Below are 24,443 nucleotides of genomic sequence, written 5' to 3' on the forward strand. Positions count from 1 at the left end.
GGGCTGTCCTTTGGGTCTGGGCCCCAACTCAGACTGTGTGTCAAAGGGAGGCCCTGCTTGGGGAAGCCTGTGACACAGGGGGGAGTTGGGCTTTTTGGGTGGGTCTGGGGGTCTGCCCGTCAGGGGAGCAGCGGGGTCAGGGAACAGCAGAGCCCCCTATGGCTGGGGCTGGCCAAGTGTCAGGGGAGAGGCTAGCCAGGCCATGGCCAGCCAGGACAGGTCCCTTGAGGGAGCCTGAAGGCAGCAGGGAGCTACGCAGATCCAAGCAAGGAGCTGAGCTGAGTAGTGTGTGACCTGCCTTCGGAAGGTGCGTGGAGCTGGTTGTGGAGACAGGAGGCCGGAGGCAGGGCAGGCAGAGGCTGGCTGGGGAGGGAATGGCTGCACGGGAAGGGCAATGGAGGGTGAGGAGAGGGGGGGTAACTGGGGTGGGTGCACCTTGCCTCCTGGCTTCCCTCAAGGCAGGGCTGGCTTGTCCCCCCTCAGCTGAGCCCCTGGGTGAATGTGTGCAGAGAGCAGGGGGGAGGCGGGGTTGCAGCTTTGGGAACCCCCAGGGGAGGGAGGGGCAGAGCCAGGCTCAGCTCTGGGACCTAGGCCCCTGGCCATAGTTTCCCTGTTTTAAAGCCTAGGACTTTGTCCCAGGGTCCGGCAGTGCTACGGTGCAGGCAGAGGCAAGCGAGGGCCCTCATCACAGCCTCTTTGGGGTGTGTGGTGGCCGGGCTCAGACCACTCTCTTGGGGATTTTTCTTCCAAAGGGCACATGTAGGCTTGGGGGCTGCCCAGCATTCAAAGACAGCAGGAAATCCAAACTGTAGGCATTTCTTCTCCCTGGAAAAGGGGACTGGAAATGCCTGGAGTGTGACCCCTCTGGAAGGTCCAGGCTCCAGGCCTCCATCCCTCAGTCAGTGGAGTTACCAGGCTTCTAACCCCTGGAACAGAGCCAGACACCAGAGCCCCTGCTCCAGCCCCACTGTGTCCAGAGCCTGTCCAGCTGGGGTCTTACAGTGGCTTGCCAGGATGCAGGCAGTACAGGAATGAGTGTCCCATATCTGAGGAAACTGAGGCCCAAGGCCCAAGGTCACACAACTAGTCACAGCAGACCTGGGATTTGTCTGGAGGTTGGTCTGACCTCCACGATGTCCATCTGTCATAGAGCAGGGCGTGGCAGACTGAGTAGTAACCAAGTACAGTAGGACCCAGCCACAGTGAGCAGCCGTGCCAGGCAATCTTTATCTGGCCCCCATGTCAGCAGAGGCGCCCTTCTGAGAATGACCGGGAACAGACCCCAGAGTACCTGGGTGGGCTAGGAGTTCATGGGCTTCCTGGTGCCAAGAGTCCCAGTGAGGCACCACTCCCTACTATGTGCCGAAACCATTCTCTGCCCTGGGAACATAACAGTGAGCAGAACCAGTCTGGCCCTCGAGGGGGCTCTGCTGACTAGGAATAAAAGTTCTGACTTGTTCCGGCTTCAATGCCAGGGCAAGGAACTCCCAACCCCTGAGCCGGTTGGCTCATCTGCAAAGAACAAGGATAGTAATACCTTCCCACAGGGTTGTGGATCAGAGATCCCAGGCCTGGTGCCCCTGGTTATCGCTCAATCATACGCCTCAATCTGCCTCCACAGCTCAAACCCAGCTGAAGGCACCTGAGGCCCAGAGAAGTGCAGTAACTTGCCCGAGGTCACACAGTTACATCAACTCAAGCTCCTTCCTGCCCCTTAGGCATTCACTGCCTCTCTGCTAAAGGATCCCATATGGGTCTAGGGCAGAGAAGTCTTAACAGGACAACACAAGGCCTGTAGGCAGTGTGTAGGCCCACCCCACCCCACCCCACCCTCACTCTGGGCCTGGAGACTAGTTAGGGAAGCCCACTGGGCCAGTGGAACCATCTGTGGAGACATGGCCACCTGGGCCAGCTCTAGGCTCAGTGGTGGACAGAACCAGTCTTGGGCACCATCAGCTCTTTGCAGAAATCTGTTTAATGGTTTAGGAATGTGTACATTCTGGCTCTGCCGTTTCCATAAAGGCAACTTTTCCATGTTTCAAAAAAAATAGATTTGCTATAAAGATTTATGTATCATAAATAGGAAATGTGAAAAATCCCCCCCAATGCAAACGGCATCCTTGGGCTTAGCGGAGGCCCTCCCCACGGCCCAACGGTCCAGGCCAGCAGGGTGTGGAGGGTCCGAGGCCCCAGCCCTGGCAGCCCTCCTGGGAAAGAGTAACTGAATTCAATATGAATTAGGAGCTTCCTCCAGCTCCGTGCCTTCTGGGGCCTGATGTCCACGAACCCCTCTTCTGGAAGGACAGGGCCCCACCTCTCCGGTTCGGTAATCATGATCCGTGTCCCTTGTCTTCTTGCTCTTCAGCCTGTGTCGCACTGGCTGCACCCCCACAGAGGGTGCTCTCCCCGGGCCTGCTGGCCGCCAGGACACTTCCACGCCCTCTGTCCCCTGCCTCCTCTTCCACACCCTACCCCCTGCCCAGACCTGTTCCTGCTCTTGGGTAATTTATAAACAGAGGAAGAGTTGAAGCTCGCTGGCCCCAGAAGCCCCAGGCCTGCTGCGGGAGGAAACCGAGGTGGGTTGTATTATTTCTCAACACTTCCCCACTTTCTCCTACCCAAGTACAGGTCCCCATGTGACAAAAGATGGAGACCCAGGAGACGGTGAGGCCTCTGGCCAACAGGGCCCTACAGGCAGGCAGCGCAGCCGGTGTGCAGTCAAGGCCACACCAGCGTCGGGCCCTGAGCACGAACGTTTGTATCTGGGCCTGAAGCTTGTAAATGGTCTATTTGAGCCTGTAGGAAATGGTTCCCGCTGAGGCAGAGGGTGACAAAGAACTCAATCTTTGCCAAGGGATACTGTGAGCAAGGGACCAGCTTGGGGTGGGGCCAGTTCTCAGAGGTGTCCAAGTGGGTCATTTGTGGGACTCTAAATGACACAAATAAAGGCTGGATGAGTGGGTGAGTGGATGGGAAGGGGCAGCCTGGACAGAGGGTGCTCCTGGGGGACAGGGTGCTAGGGAGAAGCCAGGGCAGAGCTGTGGAGGCCATGGACATCCAGAGCCTGGACTGTATCCCGAGGGTCCCTGGTACCCCAAAAGGTGAGGGGACAGCATCAGTATGACCTTTTGCTACTGCCACACTGACCGCAGCAGGAGGGTGCCTCGGGCTGCCCAAGCTAGAAGCCCAGGGGCCCAGGAGGTCCATGAGGTGTGCTGGGGAGGCTGGGGCCTGTCCAGAGCAGGGGCAGGGGGCAGAGTGAAAGTGGGATCCTAGCACTGTGCTAGGGTAGGGAGAGAGAGTGAGGAACCTAAGACAACCCCTGGATTTCTAAGCTAAACCCCTGGAGGCCGTGGTGGCAAGACACCCTGGGACTGAGAAAGGCAGGAAAGGGAAGTATTTTCAGTGTTGCTAGGTGAGCTAAAAGCTGCCAGTGGACAGAAACCTCCTTGGTCCTAGATGAGCCGGCTGCTCTCTTCCCTCCTCAACCAAGCCCCTGCAAGGTTTCGGCCTCTAACCCTGGGGTCTAGAGCAGGAGGATGGTTCATAGTCCAAGCCTCTGTCACCAGCCAGCTACCTGTTGCTGTGCCTCCCAAGGGCATCCCTGTGAAGGAGGTGGAATGGAAGGGCCTCCCGTGTTCCCTAGCAATCCAACCCTGAGGCACAGAGACAGCAAGCAAGTAACAAGGGGCAGGGTCCGTATCTGGGCTCAGCAGGAACTGAGGCTGCAAGTCAATCATGGGGGTAGGCCCAGGCCTGCACTCCAAGGCCCCCTGCACCCTTGCCACCAGCCCCCAAAGCAGCAGGTCTTTGCAAGGTCAGGCTTCCTGAGATTTCTCTTCCAGCCTGCACAAACATCACCCCCCCAGCAGAGGTCATAGGGCGGAAGACCTCTGCCCTTGGCCTGAATGTGCATTAGTCACAGACACATTCTACTTTGCAGGTAGAGCCCAGGCACTGCGGTGAAGGGGCATGGCAGACACCAGTTCTTCCTGCCAGCAGCTGGGCTCCAGGCCCCACTCACCCCATCCCACTGGCAAAGCCACTGAAGAAGGAAGCCAGGTGGCCTTCTTACTCTCAGGTGCCACCCCACCCGGCCACCAGTGAGCTGGTTCCCCTCAGTGCAGGCCCCTGCTCAGTAGCTCCTGGTCCAACCAGACCACATCCTTCCTCTCCAGAACCAGGCTCAGCCAATCCCAGGGCTGCCTCCCTGCCTGAAAGGGAGTCACCAGCCCTGCTTGTCTTGGTCTCAGCCAGGGAAGCCTTCCATGCCCGACCCTACTTCACCAGACTGCTGTGGGTCTGGCTGCTGCAGAAGATCTGGCTTCTGGCTCTGCAGTCAGGCCTGCCTGCGAGAGGGGGTGACGCAGGCCAAAGGATGGGAAATGGAAGGCAAGGGAAGTCAGTTGGAGACCTGTGGCCCACCACTGGAGGCCGGGGCTGGGCCCAGGGCGCTGCCTGGGCTCCACATCCACAATGTGGGCTTGTGATATGCCAAATGGCTCTGATGGCAGTGTCCTTCCTGGGGCTCCATAGAGAGGGGTACCTAAGGGACTAAACCGGGCTGACACGGAGGGCCTGGGTGGTACAGGAAGATCACCTGCCTCCCCCAGCTCAGTCTCTGTGATCCTCTGAACTACCCCCAGAGGCTGGTATGCTTCCCAGAGCCCCAGGAGGAGGACATGGCCAGACCCAGAACTGCCAGGGCCTTGCCTTCTTCGTCCCGGAAACCACAAACTAGACTGGGAGCAGTGGGCGAGCTGTCACTCTACGGCTGCACGGGTGGCAGGAAGGGCTTCTGCACAGGTCAGACTAGGCATCCCGAGCATCCCTCTCAGACCTTAGCCTCAGCCTTTTCCCTTAAATGTCCACATTCCTACCTCTTAACCCCCCAAGTTCTGAGAGTCAGTGCTGAAGAATCAGCTGGTTTTGCAACCTGAGAGGCAAAACTTTGGGCCCCAAGTGAGCAGACAGTCCCTGCTTGGCTGCAGGCCCTGACCCCATGCTCATGCCGATGCAAACAAGAAGCTACATGGAAAATGAGAAAACTTGAGAGGTCTTGCTAAGGCAGCAAGCCAAACCCCAAGCTATCTCTGAGCTTAGAGCTGGCAGTGAAGGAAGGAAGAAGGTTCCTTGCCCAGAAAGAGCTAGGGCTTCCCTGGGGCTCAGGAACCAAGTCTGTCGGCCCGGTTTTTCTCGTGCTCTGAGGCTCACGCACAGAGGCCCTGGAATGACTCCGAAGAACCCAACGCACCAGCTGCATCCCTGGAGGCAGCCACCTGCCACCATAGCCGCAGCAAAATGCAAGGAGTGGAATGGTCAGAACCAGTTGGTGCTGAGCAGGGGAGGCACGTCCTGGCCCCTTCTCCTATGGTGGTCCATCCCGGCAGGCCTGGAGCCAATCTTGGACTGTGAAGGATGCAGAGGGGACAGTCCCTGGCTGGTAGAATGGGCCCCACACCTGATACCCGGTATGATACCCGCTTCTTCCTTCCTCGAAGGTAGCCTTCCCATCAAGTACCCAGGCCACGGAATGGATCATTCCAGGACTTTATCTGGCTGCTCTAGAATCACTGGCGCCATGGAGGGCCAGCTCTGGAGGGGGGCCCGGCAGGCCAGAGAGAGAGAGAGAGAGAGAGAGAGAAAGAAAGAGAGAGGAGGTGGGGAGGGCCCTGCCTGCCTGCCCTGTCCCCCGGTCAGCAGCCACAACCCCAGCTCTCCCCGACGTCCTTGCTGTCCAGCTGGATGTGGTCGGTGCCCTTCTCGCTGAGCAGAGGGCCGCCGTGCCTGACGACCAGCTCCGTGGCCACCCTCACGAAGGCCTCCTCCACGTTGCTCGAGTCCTTGGCGGATGTCTCGATGGCACACAGGATGTCATAGTGCTCTGCCAGGCTCTGCGCCTCGGCCAGCGGGACCTCCCGGAGCTCGCCCAGGTCCGACTTGTTCCCTGCAGGGAAAGGCCGGGAGCAGCTAGGTGAGGCCCACAGGTGCCAGCAAGCCCTGTCCCCTCCCTGGCAGGGCCAAGCTGAGAGACCCTGGTGGCCCTGTCCACCACCAACGAATATCGTTTTGTGTGACCATCTCTTTTTTTTTTTTTTTAAGAAAACAAACAAACAAAAAAGACCTTGTTAAATTTTAAAGCACTTATTTCAACCTTCCATCCCTCATTTTTTTTTCTTCTCTCCTTTTTCTTTTTGCCGGAGGCTCACATACTTTATTGCTTCCTCTTAACAAGTAGGAGCAGGAGAGTTTGGTGCACAGAACGTGGTACTTCAGAGATGCGAGGAACTTCGGCTCCCCTTCCCTAGCTGTGTGACCCTCAGGTAAGTCACTCCATTCCTGAGAGTTGGTTTCCCCATCTCTGATGCCACCTTCAGCGAGGGAGGGGGACTGATGGTACACGGAGCAGGAAAACAGCTGGCACTTGCCAGGCACACCCTATGTGGCCATGTTAACAAGGAGATCAAGCATTGCCAGGTCTGTTCTTTGCTAACATTTTGTTATGCTTATTATCTATTCTCTCCTATTTTCCTTTGGAACTCTCTCATTCACTGTAAGATCGTGGTTTTCAATTATTTTGCTTTTCTGCACACCTCTGGCTTCTCCTACAAGCTATCAGATGTTTCATTATGTTCCCCAAAATCTGGTCAACTGCCCCTTGACCCAATTTCTAGAAGAATTCTTTTACATCTCTAAATGGTTGACTTTTGTAATGTGACTATATGGGGAGTACCAAACAAACAAACAAAAATAGAGAACCATCTAGAAAGATCTAAACTTTTTTTTGTAGCCTGAAATGATGCAGTAACCGATTTCAGTGTGGGGAGCTTATCTGGATCCTGCTTTCAATAAACTGAAAAAAACAGTACACGTGATATTTAGGAGCAATGATAAATCTGAATGCCGATCAGCTACTGGATTGTATTATAAAAATATCAATATTTTTCAGACGTGAAAATGGGATTGTTGTCAGGTACTATTTAAGTGTTTGTATCTTATATCGATTCATGCTGGAATATTTACAGGTGAAATAGTTAACGGTGCTGGGATTCGCCCCAAAGCAAGACAAGGGAGGGGAAGAGATAAGGGTAAAGGAGAAACTGGCCATGGAGTTGCGCAGAGCTGAAGCCAGGGGTTGGGTATTCGGGTTTCACTGCACTATTCTATTTTTTATATTTGTATAAAACACCTCTAGGACAGGATGTTTTACTTTAAGTGTTCTGGATAAAAGGGAAGTGTAAGGCCAGGTAAGGAGAACTCCACTCCGGCCTGGGGAGTCCAGCTCGGCCAAGCGCTCCCCCATCCCAGGCCAGGCAGGCTAAGTAGAACCAAGCACCACCCTTTCCCCAGATGGAGTGATGGTGAGGCCCCATCTGAACAACCTCATCTTGGAAGAAATCAGCCTGACAGCTGGAATGAGAATCCCAGGGACCACACAAATGGTCCAAAGCTTCTTGGGCTCAGGTCTGGGAAGGTGATTTAGGAGGGAAAGGGAAAATGGCAGTAAGAGCAACAGTGGTTCTCAAAGTGGGGTCCCTCGGGCACAAACATGGCACCGCCTGGAAACCTATGAGAAATGCACATTCAAGGGCCTGGCATCCATGTTTACACAAACTGCAAAGTGATCAGGAAGCACAGAGATGGTTGAGAAGCCTTGCTCTGCAGCACAGTGTGACCGAATGATGATTGGCAGAGCTCAGTCACCGAATGATGATTGGCAGAGCTGAGGCTGCCTATTCATGAGCTCACAGGCTGCATGGACTGGGATAAATTACTTCACTTTTCTGAGCCTCAGCTCCAGCCCCTGACAAACAAGGAGTTGCCGGGGTTACAGGAACTAAATCCAAGGACACCAGTGAAGCTTTAACCAGTGTTACCCACCGTGGAGATACATGGTAACTGCAAAGCGAACATTAGCTCCCTGTCTTCCTCCAATTCCGATTTTGAATATAAGCATGAGAATTTGGAAGATCACTGTTCAAGTTCTGGCTTCCTTCCTGCCTGGCTGAGTTCAGCCTCTCTCTGTGCTCCATGTGCTCTTTATTTAAAAAGGAGAAAGAGACAAGGACAGACAGAAAGACAAGATCCGCGGTCCTGAGGAACCCTCCTGCACCTGCCTGTTCCCTGCCCCAGCTCACCAATCAGCAGCTGCACGATGTTCGAGCCTGCATACTTCCTCACATCCTCGATCCAGTGAGGTACTGACAGAAAGGAGCTCCTCTTGGTAATGTCGTAAGCAAGGATGGCCCCATTGGCACTGCGGTAGTAGCTCTGGGTGATGGTGCGGAATCGCTCCTGGCCAGCTGTGTCCCAGATCTGCAGCTAAAGAAACAGGGGGAGTCCCGTGAACCTGGTGGTGTGACCACACACAGGGGATAGGGAGGGCACTTCCTACAGACCCATGCCCAAAGCGCTGGACCCACACCTTGGCAGGAACCATGCAAGAGGGGCTAGAAGGTGGACAGAGAGAGAAGGGACTTCTGAGCCCTTAGGAAACAACCCAGTGGCCCAACTTTTGGGGGACACAAGGATGCAGAGGGAAGGTGGGGAGCCCTCATCTCTGCTCTCTAGAGTCCCCAGGGAGAGGTAGTAAGGGGACATTCTGCACTGTAGTAGGAAGTACATATAACCCAGGGTCCTCTGTGTGCCTTTCTCCCCTATACACCGGGCTCACTACTGGGAACAATGAACCTGAGGAGCTCCATGGAACATGGTTCCTTCCAGGTGGGCTATGATGCTGGCTGAGTGTGCACATCCTGTGCCTTCCCCTCTCTGAGCCTGTAAATGCACCACTATACCCAGCCGTGTGGAAAGTTCCTCCAACATTAGGGTTCTCTACTCCTGCCTCAGTGATGCCCACGAAGATGGCTCACAACCTGGTGGTTGAGGGGGCCGGGACTGTGGCAGTGAGGGCCCAGGGGGAAGCAGTGGATAGTGTCCTCCTACTGGGCCTTGACTACCTGCTGGCCCAGCTTGGCCAAAGGCAAGAAACTTAGGGTCTTTCCTTGCCATGTCTTCACTTAGCAAACATCCATTGGTGCCCATTGCCAAGCCCTCCTGGACACTGGCCATGGAGGAGAGGTGCCCATAGTAGGAACTCCCCTGGTTTCTGCAGAAGCAGCAGCCTGGCATGACAGACGCCAAATAGGGTAGGGGCAGGGGATGCAAGTGGAGCAGACCTGGACCTCCACTGTGCCCGGGCTGGGTGGAGATCATCAGCTCTATGCCCAGAAGAGATGGGCTGTTGGGGGCCATCAGAGTGGGCAGATGCCAGGGCCCTTGGGTGCTCAGGGTTTGTCTTCTCTGCTCCACAAATCACAGGTTCTTGGGGCTCTCTGAAGGTGAACACGAGCCTTTGATCTCCACCGAGCCATGGGTCCATCCATCCTCCTTCACGGGCACAGGCACTGTAGGGGCCTCTTTATCTAGTTCACAAGGTGTGGGAGGCCTCCTCATCTGTCCAGGATAGGGAAAAAACCAGAGGCCTCAGACAGTTCCTGAGGCCAGGGCTGTGGAGGGGACTGCCTCTTCCCTAGGCACCACCGACAGAAGTTTAAGAGTTAACAAACTCTGGGCCACAACATGCCCAGTGGAACCCTCCTGTCCTGAGAGCTCCTATTTACTCCTCAACTATAAAAGGCTCCAAGGAAACCAGGTGTCTGCTAGCTCACGCATGGGGTGAAACCTGGAATCCAGATGACCAAGAAACCCATCTCCACACCCCAGAGGAGAGCACGTAAGAGAGGCCAAACAAACACAGAAGAAAAGTGACTTGGACCAAATAAAAACTACACTGAGGCCAAGTTTTGTTTACCAAAGACAAACACCAGTATTTTTAGAGATAGGAAAAGATCGTAAAACAATAACAGAATACTATTTCTTAAAAACAACAACAACAACAAAACAGTTGAGGGAGTGTTCAGAAAAAGAAACAGAGGGGCATCTGGCTGGCTCAGTTTGAAGAGCATGCAACTCTTGATCTTAGGTTGTGGGTTCAAGTCCCATAGGGATGTAGAAATTACTTAAAGATACAATCTTAAAAAACAACAAAAAAAGAGCTTTTGATAATTCAAAATAGAACATCAATGGAAAATGCAACCTAAGAGTTGGAACATAAAGTTGAAGAAATCCTGCCAAAATAAAGAAATACAAAGAGATGGAACAGAGAGGGGAAAAAAATTGTAGAGCCAGCCTAGGAGGTCCAATATGGGAATAGTAAGCATTTCAAAAGAAAAGAATGGTAAAATCAAGGGGAGGAAATCAAAGAGAAACCTTGAGAAAACTTCCTCTGGGTTGAAAGAGCCCACAAAGCACCCACACAATGGAGGAAAACAAACCTCACAAAACACACCATATGGGAATTCCACAACAGTGGGGAAGGGGAAAAGGTCCTAAAAGCTTCCAGAGAGGAAAAGAATAAGAAAAAAACAGGTTTTAACATTAAAGTTTGATAAAATCCACATGGCATTAGATACTCAATGAAAAAAATGCCTCAAATTAGGAGAGAAAATGATTTCCAACCTAGAATTCTCTACCCAATTAATCATCAGTCAAGTGTAATGGTTTACTAAACAACATTTTCAGATATAGGGGCCTCAAAAAATTTATCTTCCTGCCACACTTTCTCAGGAAGCCACTGACAGTTCCTCTAACTAAAGAAATCAACTGAAAAGAAGAAGATGTGGGATTCCCCAAAACAGAGAATTCAACTCAAAGGAGAGGCATAGGGAACCCCAGGATGGTGGTTGAGGGAGATCCCAAGATAAGAGCCGAGCAGCAAGCCTGGACATCAACCCGTCTGCAGCAGGCCACCGGGCTCCAGGCACAGCTCTCAGCTCTGGCAGAGTAATTACTGGCAGCTGAGCCCTCCCTCCACAAACAACCACTAGACTGAGAAAAATATGGGAGGTTGCTGTTTTCAAAATGTAAACAACAAGCAGCAGGAGACAATAATCCTGAAAGATGCAAAACTTTTAAATTGCGTCTCCCATCACCATGACTCTCTACCCGGGGATGGCTTCCTGACTGCCAGACAGTGGGCTAGAATCCAAGCAAAGCAGCCTGGTCCCACGTGGCCAGGAGGCAAACAGATTCTGGAGCAGCTGATGGGACTGGAATGAGAAGCGAAGCAGGAGTGGGAAAGCCGAAAGTCTGGGTGTGGTGTGGGAGTCTTTGGTGAGTCCTTCCCTGAGGGATCCATGCACACGGTGGGACTACCAGAATTTTACCAGAGAGTGACTCCTGCCAGATTGAGAAAAGACCAGAGATAGAAGCTAAGCAGTGCTAAGGGAATGCTGGTTCTAATCCAGTCATGATGAAGAGGCTTCCCTAGCACCTTGATCAAAGTAACCCAGGTAGTAACCGGAGACATCAGAAAGGCTTTCACCTATGAGTGAAGACCATGACCAGACAAAGGCCTCCAGATACCTGCCCTAACAAAGCCTAAAACCAAGCACCAACACGAGTTTCAGGTTTGGAGGCTGACTTCTGTCAAGACAAAGAGGCTAGAGAAACATCCTTGGACTTCTACCTATCTGCCCTAACAAAACATAAAAGCAAGGCTACACAGGTTCAAGGTGTTTGGACAGCAAACTGAATTGACTATTAGGTCATGAATCAATGGGGGTGCTTGAGTGGCAGATAAATGAAATCATACTACTGCAAGGTGAGCTACACTTGTGAGGTGTCAGAGGTGAAGTGAGAAATGATAAGTGTTAAGAGTCAGTTGTAACATATGAAGTTATACAAAACTGATTCTAAAGAGACTTTGTAAGTTAGTCCTATCAGCTAATAAGAGAAATAGAAGGTCAATAGAGGATACAGTAGCATTCTTAAAATAAATAAATAAATCAATCAACTAAACCAAAAGGAAGGAGGAAAGGAATAAAGGAATAAGAAATAGAAGAGGGAAAGAGAAAAGGAAGAGCAAATGGTAGATTTAAACTCAAACAGATCAGTAATTACATTAAATATAAATGGATTAAACACTCCAAATAAAAGCCACAGCTTGTCAGACTGGAAAAAAGGCAAGACTACATGCCATCTCCCTTAAATATAAGGACACAAATAGGTAGCCCCCCCCCCAAAAAAATATATATATACACACACAAAGTACATGTTAAAAATAAGCATAAGAAAGTATGACTCAAGTTATAGGAATATGAAAATAGGCTTCCGAACAAAGAATTACAAGAGATAAAGAGAATTTTGTAATGTAAGAGGCAATTATCAGAAAAGACATAATGATACCAAATATGTATCTACCTAATTGTAGAGTTTTAAATTTCATGAAGTTAGAACTGACATAACTAAAGGGAGAAACAAATCCATATTCGTAGTTGGAGATTTTATTACCTCTTTCTCAGAAATTGATAGTTGGTAGACCGCCCCCCCCAAAATCAGTGTGGATAAAGAATATCTAAACAACACTATCGCTCAAAATGACATTTCCAAAACATTAAACCCAATACTGCAGAACCGCACATTTTTTTTCAAGTGGATCTAAATATTCAACAAGGTAAACCATACATATGCTGGGCCTCAAAAGTCTCAATAAATTTCAAATGGCTGAATTCTTAGACTATTACTCTAATCACACACCCACACCCCACCCCCAACACACACATGCAAAACTAAAATAGAAATCAATAAAGCTCTGAGAGATTTCTTCAAGAAGACAGAACTGAGAGGTGCCTGAGCCATGGGGGTTTTGAACCAATCAGGCTTACTAACTGACTTTCAGACAGTAAGTGTCTGACTTCGGCTTAGGTCATGATCTCCCGTCCTGGGATCGGGCTGTGTCAGGCTCCCTGCTCAGTGGAGAGTCTACTTCTCTTTCTACCTCTCCCTCTGCCCCTTCCCCCACTCATGGTGTCTCTCTCTCTCAAATAAATAAATAAAATCTTTTAAAAAACCAAAAACAAAAACAGAAGACGGATCTGAGAAAAGGCCATACATTGAGAGGCAAGGTATACAATACACTGGACAGATAAGGAGGAAAGGTGTATCAATTAGGATCCCCCCTAACTGGGGAGATGAATTAATGGTAAATACATAGACACCTAAGCAAAACAAACATGATTACTACTTCCAGGAAAAACTGGTGACCATGAAAAATAATGGCAGTGCACCACATGGCTTAGCAGTGAACAGCACTTACTAATCATAAGGTATTCATTCACCCATTTTGGTAAGAACTTACTAGAAACCTACTATGCATTCCAGATACTGGAGTGGAGATACCAGGGCTGACAAAACAGAGGCAAATTCCTATCCTCAAGCTTATAGTCTGGTGCAGGAGACAAATGCTAAGTAAGATCAGAAGTAATAAGGATCTATAGTTATTAAAAAAACATACATATTTATACCTACATATATAATATAAATTAAAATACTTATTACAAAATAAATAACAAAAATAATAAGTATGCTAGATAGTGAAAAGAGTGGAACAAATGAGCAGGGGAAGAAATTATAAAGCACAGTGAAGAATGAAGATTTAGCCAGGACAGCCACAGAAGGCCTCATTGAGATAATCATTGGTAATGATCTGGAAAGGGGTGCCTGGTTGGCTCAGTCGGTGGTGTGTGAGTCTTGACCTTGGGGTCATAGGTTCAAGCCCCAGGCTGGGTGTAGAAATTACTTAAAAATAAAATCTTAAAAAAAAAAAATAAATATACAGGGGCGCCTGGCTGGCACTGTCAGGAGAGTGTGCAACATTCGATCTCCGGGTGGTAAGATGGAGCCCTGTGCTGGGTGTAGAGATTACTAAAAAATAAACTTTAAAGAAATTCTCTTTTAAAAAAATAGGGGTGCTTGGGTGGCTCAGTTATTAGGTGTCTGTCTTCGGCTCAGGTCATGATCCCAGAGTCCTGGGATTGAGCCCCTCATTGGGCTCCCTGCTCAGTGGGAAGCCTGCTTCTCCCTCTCCCACTTCCCCTCCTTGTGTTCCCTCTCCCTCTCTTGCTGTGTCTCTCTCTGTCAAATAAATAAATTAAATCTTCAAATAAATAAATATAAATAAATATGTAGAGGAAGTTAGCTAACTATGCAGATGTCTGGGAGACAAGCATTCCAGGAATAGAGTAGAACAAGTGCAAAGGCCCTGAGGCAGAGACAAAGCAAGCAAGAAGATTGGTGTGTTTGGAGCAGAGTACAAAGGGAAAGAATAATAAGGGATGACAGAGAAATATCAAGAGGCCCAGATCACACAGCACCTTCTAGACCACAGTAAGAACTCTGGACTTTACTCTGAGTCAAAGTGGGAAGCCATGGGGGTTTTGAACCAATCAGGCTTACTTTTTAACAGAATCTCTCTGGTTGCTGTACTGAGAAGAGATCAAAAGAGTTCAAAGACGGGGCGCCTGGGTGGCTCAGTGGGTTAAGCCGCTGCCTTTGGCTCAGGTCATGATCTCAGCGTCCTGGGATCGAGTCCCGCATCGGGCTCTCTGCTCAGCAGGGAGCCTGTTTCCCTTCCTCTCTCTCTACCTGCCTCTCCGTCTACTTGTGATTTCTCTCTGTCAAATAAATAAATAAAATCTTTAAAAAAAAAAAAAAGAGTTCAAAGACAGAAATAAACCAATTAGGAGGCAATGGCCATAATCTGGGTAAAAGACAGTGGCTGGACCAGGGTGACAGGTAACAGTGGAGGAAGGGAGAAGTGAGCAAATTCAGAATACATTCTGGGAAGAGAGCTGAAAGGAATGTAATCATGATCTAATCACTGTTGCCACACAGCTCTACTGGGAGGATGCAAAGTGTGTACGTGTGTGGTGGGGGCTGGGGCAGCACTGAGAGTTAGTTAACCATCACCTTCCAAAGTCAGAAGTCAACAAACTACGCCTTCAACTTGGGGGAAAGGGGGGTGGGTCACAATATAAGCAAAAGAAATGGAAAAATCCCATCAGCTGAAAAAGAACCCGAGGTGATTACCTGCCCTCCTACCGCTCCCCCACCAGGCTGCAGGTGGGGGTACCAGGAGACAGACATTTTTGTAACAAGCCTTGTTGAACCTAATGACTCTTTAAATCACACATACGTGTAACTCTGATAAAAATAAAAACTAAATTAAAAACCAACAAAATAGCTCCAGATTAAGGTATCTAGGTCAAGCAATTGGTGAAATCTGGGCAGCAATGGAGGAGATATTTCTGGAAAGTAGGTCCTTCCCATGACTGGTCATATTCTCATCCTACTCTCCCACATTAGAGAAAGGGAAGGAAAAGAACAGTGTCAGTGCTCCAGGGTCCAACAGGCCTGAGAGCATAAGCCAGCTCCCATCACTTTCCAGCATGGTGTCTCTGAGCTACAACTTAATTGAGTTTCTCATTGGTTTCAAAAAAAAAAAAAAAAAAAGTACAGTAAGGGCCAAATGATAGATTCAGGGTGCATGGTACCTGACAGAGAAGGTGCTAGACAAATACATCCATTTAGGGGCACCTGGGTGGCTCAGTCCGTGTCTGTCTTGAGCTCAGGTCATGATCCTGGGGTCCTGGGATCAACCCCTGCATCAGGCTCCCTACTCAGCGGGGAGCCTGCTTCTCCCTCTTGCTCTGCCTGGCGCTCCCCCTGCTTGTGCTCTTTCTTTCTATCAAATAGTTTTTTTTAAAAAATCCATTTAACAATATTTACTGTGCTATTACAATTTTTGCCTAGTGTTTTAAATATAAGCAAAGGAGCTTTAATGCAAGGTAGAATATATAAAATGCCCAAAGAAAAATATATTGGCTGTGTGCATGGGCCAATTGACTTATTTGTCTGCTATGTACTGCGTTTCTGCCATGGGTCCCTCCTTGTTCCAGGAGCTGGGGAGACTGCAAACAAAACAGAGTTCACATCCCAGCGAAAGAAGACAGCAAGAAGAAAGCAAATAGGATCGTTGCAGAGAAGGATAATGAGCACTCTGCAGAAAAAAAAGATAATAGGGAGAGACTGCCCGGGACAGGGGCCACCTGGGTGGTCCCAGAAGGTGACACTCGAGCTGAGGCCTAAGGATGAGAAGCCAGGCACAGGGACAGTGTTCAGGCAGAGGGAACAGTGTCACAGTGTCCAGAAGGACAAAGCTTGCCGTGTTGGAGATACAGAAAGAGCAGTGTGGCCAGACAGCAGTGAAGCAGGCACATGTTAGGAGATGCAGTCAGGGGCAGCTGAAGCCAGAATATGCAGGAACTTACAGGCCGACGTTGAGGGTGGATTTTATTTTTATGGCAATGGGAAGCCACTGGAGACTGTCCGAAGTGGGAAAATATGTATTAGAGGTCTCTTTTATCCCACCTCACATATCTTAGCAGCCCACCCTGAACTCCAGCCCACTGCAGGTAACAACCAGCCCACACAGTATAACGGCCTCAGTAACTTCGCTGCCTACCTTGGAGCCTCCCCAATTTCAAACCAGGAGACCTGCTGGAAACCACCAAGCATTTGTCCATTTGTGACCCAGAAGTAAGAAGACCTTACCCATTTATGGATCAACCCTTGGCCAACGGGGAACAAGGCATGCCTGGCTGGAACAAGGCATGCCTGGCCAAATCAAGCCCTACTTGCCCATGGGAGGGACCAACTTGAGGATGCAGCCTTGTAGCATTTCCTTCCTCCTCTGTTTACTCTCTCTGGTACCCAGAACAAAGGAGCTGCACATAAGCCCGTGTCTCAGGCTCTTGTTTTCCAGAGGGAACACAGGCTGAGAAAAGAGGTGCTCTGACTGATGCTCATCAAGTGTCACCTGGGGTGCTGGGCAGAGCGGGGGTCCTACTCTGTTCAGTAAAAGAAGCTCAGTCTCCAGGCCCAGATGCCCTGTTCCAGTACAGGTGGGAGAAGCCAAGCCAGGTGAGGGCCTACTTTCCCAGCAGCCAAGCAAAGCTTCCCGTTAGGCAGGGTCCCAAGGGGGTCTGGGTGAAAAGTTTAATGAGTGCGATCAGCCGCCTTAGCTACTCAAGAGACAGGTGAGGACGGCCGCAGGCTCTTTTTCCCAGAAGCCGAAGCAGAAGCCACCTCATGGATGCTGTGGGGTCCTGAGGCAGCAGGCTGGGTCCCCATCGGAGCCTGCAGGCAGAGACCACCAGCCCAGTGCACATAGCAGAAGGGCAGACTCCCACCATGCCGTGACTGGCCAAGGCATCAGAGCCTCATGCTAAGCCCACGCCCATCTGTCTATATGTCTGTCTGCCTACTTCCCTGCTCCCCTTCTGTCCTCAGCAGGGGCCTGGGTGAGCAGCAATCATGGGCACCAAGTACTTTGCTGCTCCTTCCCCTCCACACCGGCTGTCACTGAGCCTCACACCACAACCGCCACTGCAGCCAGCCACAACCCTGCCCCAGGCTTCCGCCCACGCTGCGGTCCACTCTCCACATAGCAGCCTAGGTGAAGCCCCGAAAAACAGTGTTTTAAGTAGGATCTTGTTGCTCCTCAGAGCTCCACCCCGGAAAGGCCTAAATTTAGGACCTGCACAACCTGGACTTTATCTGCCTTCACATAACTTCTCTTCAGCTGTACTTGCTCCTGGCCAGTCCCCTGAGCCCTCAGGGGTCTCTCTATAAAGACCCCCACCCTTGACATTCCCCTTCCTGAAGTGTTCTACTCCCAGATCAGCACATGATGGCTGCCTCCCTTCACTCCACCTGCTTTCAAGCACCAAGGGCACACACGGGTCTTTTGTGATCCTCCTTTCTTAAAAGAGCAGCCCATCCTGTCCCCTCATCCTGACTTACTTTTCTCCTGGGGCAGCCCTCACACACATGCACTTTTTTAAATGTTGCCAGCCCTTGGCCGCCTGGGTGGCTCAGTCGTTAAGCATCTGCCTTCCACTCAGGTTGTGATCCCAGGGTCCTGGGATTGAGCCCCATGTCGGGCTCCCTGCTCAGCGGCAAGCCTTCTTCTCTGTCTCCCACTCCCCCTGCTTGTGTTCTCTCTCTGGCTCTTTTTCTCTCTGCCAAATAAATAAAGAAAGAAATATTGCCTGCTCTCTTTCATAGGAGTTTCACGATGGCAGGGCCTGACTAGCTGGCTTTCCACATATGCCCAGTACCCAGCATAGTGCCTGGCATGTTGAAACTGCTCGATTAATGCAGGCTAAACAGGTGAGTACCCTTCTTGCCCTTAGAGCCTGTCCCCCTGCTCTGCCGGGTTTCCATCTAGCAGCTCGGGCTGCAGGCCTTGGCTTAGGAAAGCAAACCATCCAGTGTCTGCAGTCTAACAAGACTGAGTATCTGACATCAGCCTGAAACCAATGACAGCATCTGCCAGGTGGAAACCGCCACCTCACCCACCAGAAGTCCTCGGCCAGCATGCTCACTTGACAAATAGGCAGGGACTTTGGACTATGGGCTATACCCCAGTCGGCCCTCCCCAACTCTCCCACTTGCCACCTGGCACGCCACCAGCCTCTCCTACCTTCCCCAAGCCAGGCCTTCTTATCTTACATTGGACGTCAGGGGAAATTTTCAGGGCTTCTGATGTCTGTAGTAAAGTTCAGAAGCATCTGCCGGGTATGGAAGGTAGGAGCATCTCCGGGTATGGAGAAGGGCTCCTAGAACATTTATTTACACTCAGAAGAGGGGAGCTGCAGAGGTCAGTCAGGTAGGTTCAAATGGGTGGGGGCAGGGGTGGCTCCCCTCTTCTGTGGGCATTTCTAAGCTGTAAGGTCCTGGGTTTCGTTTGGGTCCTTCCTCTGCCCTGGTGATGGAAGGGCTTGGGCCCATGGATTGTTGCCTCAGTCTGAGAAGTATGATCTCAGGGTAAGAGATGAGGCCTGTTTTGTCTTCTAAGCCCCACAGTCAATGACTCCTTGTTTACACTGTCCCTCCGAGTCCCTAAACCCGTGATGGCATATTCTTGTCTTTATCTTCCTTTCCTAGGAGAGATTGCATTCATCTTGATCTTTCGTGAACTCCTACCTAACCTTCAAGACCCTAGTTCAAAAGTCACCTGGTCAGGAGAACTTTCCCTGACACACAGGCCCAAGCCTCGCCCAGGGCAGAATTCACTTCTTGCCCTCCTGCTCCCTAGCATCTGTGTTCTTTCCTCTGTAACAGCACACACTGCAGAGTATGCTCAACATTTAACTCAAGTGTCCCAAACTGAGGTGCCTTTGGGGGCCAGGCAAGGAACATAAAATGCAGCAAGACAACAGAAAAGCTTATACGACCTAAAGCAAATCCAATTAAAAACAAAGCTGCAAATGACCATTCTGCAACGACCAAAAAAGAGGTTTTTTTTTTTTTAGTGGGACTGGCCTAAGACTGTCTTCTTGGTTTGTAAGTCTCTCTTGCTCTCAAGAATGGGCTCTTGAGGGGAGAGACCCCATCTTACTCCTTTATGCCACCAGCAACCAGGCACAGACCAGGTACTCAATAAAGGAACCCCTTCTGAAGGCAGAGCCTGGTAGTCAGGCCAGTGAGAGGGAACAAGACGGGGACAAGAGGTATGATGAGGCTAAAGCTGCTTTCCAGGGATTTGTGCCTGCTTGGCCCTAAGGAGTGACTTCCCATGTGCCCCAGTGGGAAATCAAGTCTGCTCGTTAGCTTAAAAGCGCCGCTAGCAGGGTGGTTGCATGGCTCGGTCAATAAAGTGTCTGAGTCTTGATTTCGGCTCAGGTCATGATCTCAGGGTCATGAGATCGAGCCCCCTGTCCACCCACACTCAGTGCAGAGTCTGCTTGGGATTCCGTCCCTCTCCTTCTGCCCCTCCCACTAGTGCTCTCTTTCTCTCTCAGATAGATAAATAAATCTTAATAATAACAAGCATGATTAGTGGTTCAGTTCCCAAAACCTACATCCAGCACCGTCTCCCCTGGTGGAAACAGAAGAGGATTTTACTCAGTCTTTCTCCTGCATGATGAAACAGACAGTGGAAAGTTCCTTGCTTCTTCATAGTAGGAAAAGACCTTGGAAAATTTAGTTCTGAGGACAAAACTCTGAAAACTGGTCAGACTGACCCAAATACGAGTTTCTGAGCTATTTTTCATTATGTCTTGGGATGTGGTGTGAACCAGGAGGTGGAGTCTGCAGGCCACTTCTCTGGCCAGCCACTGTCACTTCTCCTATGTCAGTCCTCTAAGGAAGAGCCTGGCCTGGGACGTGGGGTGACAGACCCAGGGTGCATTCTTAGGAGCAATAGCGAGAAGCTGCCAAACATCTGGTATGTTAGCTGAAGACACACAGGCAGGTGGGCAGAGGCCGAGGGAGGGAGAGCAGGGTAAAAACAGGCTGGGCTAGTGATACAGGGAGGGGCAAATGACACGGTCCTGAACACAGCCAGCTCCTCTGCAGTGGGCAGTAAGGGTTACATGCGTCCTTCTGAGCTCAAAACACCTCCTGCCCCCTCAACACAGCTGCTCAAGGTCCCAGTATCACAGATGTTTCTTTGTCCCTTGTTACAAGGCAGCCCTCCTTGGCAGGTTATCCACAGCTGGAAGGGAACAAGCAATCGGGAATCTCGGGTTCCCGTTCTACTCCTTCAGCACAGGCATCAAGGACAGTCCCAGTAGCTTCCTGGGGTCTGGCATTTCCTCACCGGGAACTTGGGAACAGTGGTGGCTGGTCCCACTCCACAGGGCTGGCGGGAGCATGGGGTACAGGAGGGGTTCTAACGTCCTTCGAGAACCTCTGGGTGCTACCTGTGTTAGTGTTCCCCTCTGCCAGCCAGTTACTTTCTGCATGAGGGGTCTCAGGGAAGCAGCAGCAGCAGAACTTTGTCGGACTCTAAAACCCCATGCCCTCTACTATGTACACAATTTCCTCTAGAAACCTTAAACTCTTTTGTTTTGTTTTGTTCTGTTTCTTCTGTGAAACCTCAGTGATGATTCATACCTCCTGCAGGAATCCGTCAAACCCCTTCCCGAACAGTCTTGGTGGAGAAAAGACAAGACGTGGGAAATGGACCAAAGCCTCTCACCAAGGAGTCTTGCCTTGGTGGCTCGCAAAGGGCCACTGGCTCCCCAGGGATGCCCCTTCTCCCTCTCACAGGGAAGCTGAGACCATCAGGCACAACCCAAGCCCCTTCCTCTGTGGCCCCCTTCCCTGCTGCCACTAAACTGCACTCAAAGGCCCTCTTCAGCACTACAGGGAAACAGAGAGCGATCAGACTGAAGCAGGGAGCCAGAAGCCCCTTCACCCCTGATGCAGTGGTCAGGCAGGCCTTTGAGGCTGGGAAGAGCCTGTAAAAAAGAGGTGGACTGCCAACTCCTCGTGGCAACAACCTATGCCCACCAGGAGAAGCTGAGAGCAAGTGATGGCATTTCCAAGACCATGGCCACCGGCTCCAACTTCCTGGGTAAATGGTGTCATGGAGCCCTCACTACTTCCACACTAATTCCCTTATACCCACCTGCCTCTCTTTTTCCAAAGCTCCTCTGAAGCAAGGACCTAACCTAGAGAGGAGTCAGATGCCCTATGTCCCAAAACGAGCTCTGCCTTCCCTCGAACTGTCCCTCCTGCGCCCCTGCCCCTAGGGTTCATGGACAGTGTGCCAGGCCGGGAATCTTGCTCAGCCTTGACCCCTTGGTGCCCCTCTGCTCAGTCACAGCTGATAGTGCCTCCAGCCAGCATCAAACTTCCGGACAAACAGTGGGTCTCCCACACACAGCTTCCCACGGCCCTCAGGACACAGTTGACGCACCTTTCATCATCAGAAGTCTGGTGCTGAGCCCCATCCCTAGTCTCATCTCCCCGACACTCTAGCTCCGCTTGACTTGGACAAACACCCACACTTCCTCTCCCACACTTCCATGGCTTTGCACATAGATGGCTGTGGTAGCAAAGCCCCTTCTATCTTTCCTCCCTGGGAAATTCACATATCTTTCAGTAGCTTGAAACTCACTGCCCCCGTCACCCTGGGGAGGGCAGATTGCTGCCTCCTCTGTGCCTCTGTGGCACTCATAAGACATCCCTGTGATGGCCATGGCAACCACAGGGCCCTGCTTTGCAGGAACAGCCCTAATTTTCAATATTCAGTCTTGCTGTTGCCAAAATAAACATACACATACTTGTCAGGCCATGTGTTTCCGACTCCTGGTTCAGAAACTGGGCAACGCATTAACAGCACTGCACGCTAGCTATCTGTTTATGCGTCTGTTCCCCCCAGTTAAAAGCTCCTGAAGAATGGGGACTATCTCTTATTCACCTTTTTGACTTGAGCTTAGAAGAATGCCCGGGAAAGGAGGTAATTCTCAACGGACAGACCAACTGTCCACTATTTGCCATTTAATGATCTCCCCAATACACAGTTTATGTCTCAGGGTATCAGATGGTCACATCTACCAACAACTATAATTAGGCTGGACAAAAAAACACTTTTGAAGTTTCAGGCATTTTGCCCTTTGAATTCAATTGCATCCTGCTCTAGGCAGAAAAGGCCAGCTCAAGTTATGATTTTTGAGTGATACCTCAAGGAACAAAGTTAACAGAGCAAAAAGGCATCTTTTAACAATAAATGCAAATAGATAAATCTGGTAGATGCTACCAAGTGATCAAACCAAGGCATCATCAGTACCAAAGCAGGAACCTGGCATTGTGTGCCACCTGTCACAGCAGCAAAGGGCAGCACACAATGTTACTTGTGATTCATTCTCACCAAAACTGTCCCACCCAAGTCGAATCTGGCCTCTAACTCAACCTCCAGCTACAGGAAACTCAGGAGACAAAGGAGCAAGTGCAAAGACACCACAAGGGAACCATGAGACAAATCCAGGAACTGAATCTTAAAAAATCAGTATCATTAACAACACCACCAACAAAAAGTCATTAAAAAAAAAAAAAGCAAGGTGTTGTTCTGGACCGAACTATACTGGACAATGGTTCAAAGAGGAAAAACGGGGGCGCCTGGGTGGCTCAGTGGGTTAAGCCGCTGCCTTCGGCTCAGGTCATGATCTCAGGGTCCTGGGATCGAGTCCCGCATCGGGCTCTCTGCTCAGCAGGGAACCTGCTTCCCCCTCTCTCTCTGCCTGCCTCTCCATCTACTTGCGATTTCTCTCTGTCAAATAAATAAAATCTTAAAAAAAAAAATCCACATAGAAGTGTACCCAGTTGTTCGAGGTGTACTGATTTACTTAGGCATGTTAAAAGAATTGTTCTTACTCTTATTGGGGAAATAAAAATCAAAACCACAATGAGATGTCACCACCTGTCACCTGTCCCAATGTCACCCGAAATCTGTCAGAATGACTAAAATCAAAAAGACCAGAAATAGGAAGTGTTGGGGCACCTGGATGGCTCAATCGGTTAAGCATCTGCCTTTGGCTTGGTCATGATCCCAGGGTCCTGGGACTGAACCCCACGTCAGGCTCTTCACTCAGAGGGGAGTCTGTCCCTATCCCCTGCTCACTCTTTCTCTTATTCGCTCTCTCAAGCAAATAAATAAAATCTTAAGAAAGAGAGAGAGAGGAAAGGAGGGAGGGAGGGAGAAAAGAAGGAAGGAAGGAAGGAGGGAAGGAAAAGGGAGTGTTAGCAAGGATGTGGAGGAAAATAAAGCCTTGCACACACCATTGGTAGGAATGCAAACTGGTGCAGCCACTGTGGGAAAAAGTATGGAGGCACCTCAAAATATTAAAAACAGAACTACCCTATGATCCAATAATTCCACTCCTGGGTATTTACCTAAAGAAAATGAAAACACTAGTTCTAAAAGCTATAGACACTGAAGCATTATTTACAATAGCTAAGACATGGAAGAGACCCAACTACCCAACCACAGATGAATGGATAAAGACAATGTGGTAAATTATTCAATGGAGTATTACTCAGTCATAAAAAAAATTATGGGACCTTGGCATTTGCAACATGGACAGATCTAGAGGGTATAATGCTAAGTGAAGTAAGTCAGACAGAGAAAGACAAATCACTCATATGTGCAATTTAAGAAACAAAACAAAACAAAAAAGAAAACAAATGAGCAAACAAACGAAAAGAGACAAACAAAAAACAGCCTCTTAAATACAGAGAATAAGCTGGTGGTGGCCAGAAATGGGAGCGGAGATGGATGAAATAGATAAAGGGGGTTAAGAGCACACTACTCAAGGGGCGCCTGGGTGGTTCAGTGGTTAAGTGTCTGCCTTCGGCTTAGGTCCTGGAATTGAGTCCCACATCATCAGGCTCCCTGCTCAGTGGGGAGCCTGCTTCTCCCACTCCCTCTGTCACTGCCCCTGCTTGTGTGCTCACTCTCTCTTTCTGCAAATTAGTAAGTAAAATTTAAAAAGTAAAAGAGGGGCCCCTGGGTGGCTCAGTGGGTTAAAGCCTCTGCCTTCGGCTCAGGTCATGATCTCAGTGTCCTGGGATTGAGCCACCACATTGGGCTCTCTGCTCAGCAGGGAGCCTGCTTCCTCCTCCCTCTCTCTCTGCCTGCCTCTCTGCCTCTCTGCCTACTATCTGTCAAATAAAATAAATAAAATCTTAAAAAAAAAAAAAAAGTAAAAGAGTACCCTTAACTTGAAGAGCACTGAGCAATGTACAGA

General features: G+C 50.1%; 1 protein-coding gene across 1 annotated transcript in view; it reads right to left on the reverse strand.

Annotated features, from left to right (window-relative positions):
- Positions 1-1,957: 1,957 nt before the first annotated feature.
- The window catches only part of RAB43 (RAB43, member RAS oncogene family), a 34,641-nt gene continuing 12,155 nt past the window's right edge, over positions 1,958-24,443 (reverse strand). The window contains exons 2-3 of the mRNA XM_004738623.3: positions 8,139-8,322; positions 1,958-5,947 (exon numbers count right to left, since the gene is read on the reverse strand). Coding sequence (XP_004738680.1) covers positions 5,697-5,947; positions 8,139-8,322 — 435 coding nt within the window. The 3' untranslated portion in view covers positions 1,958-5,696. The remainder of the gene's footprint in view (positions 5,948-8,138; positions 8,323-24,443) is intronic.

This window comes from Mustela putorius, unplaced genomic scaffold (assembly GCF_011764305.1).
Source record: "Mustela putorius furo isolate JIRA1106 unplaced genomic scaffold, ASM1176430v1.1 tig00003850_pilon_pilon_pilon, whole genome shotgun sequence".
Lineage (NCBI taxonomy): Eukaryota > Metazoa > Chordata > Mammalia > Carnivora > Mustelidae > Mustela > Mustela putorius.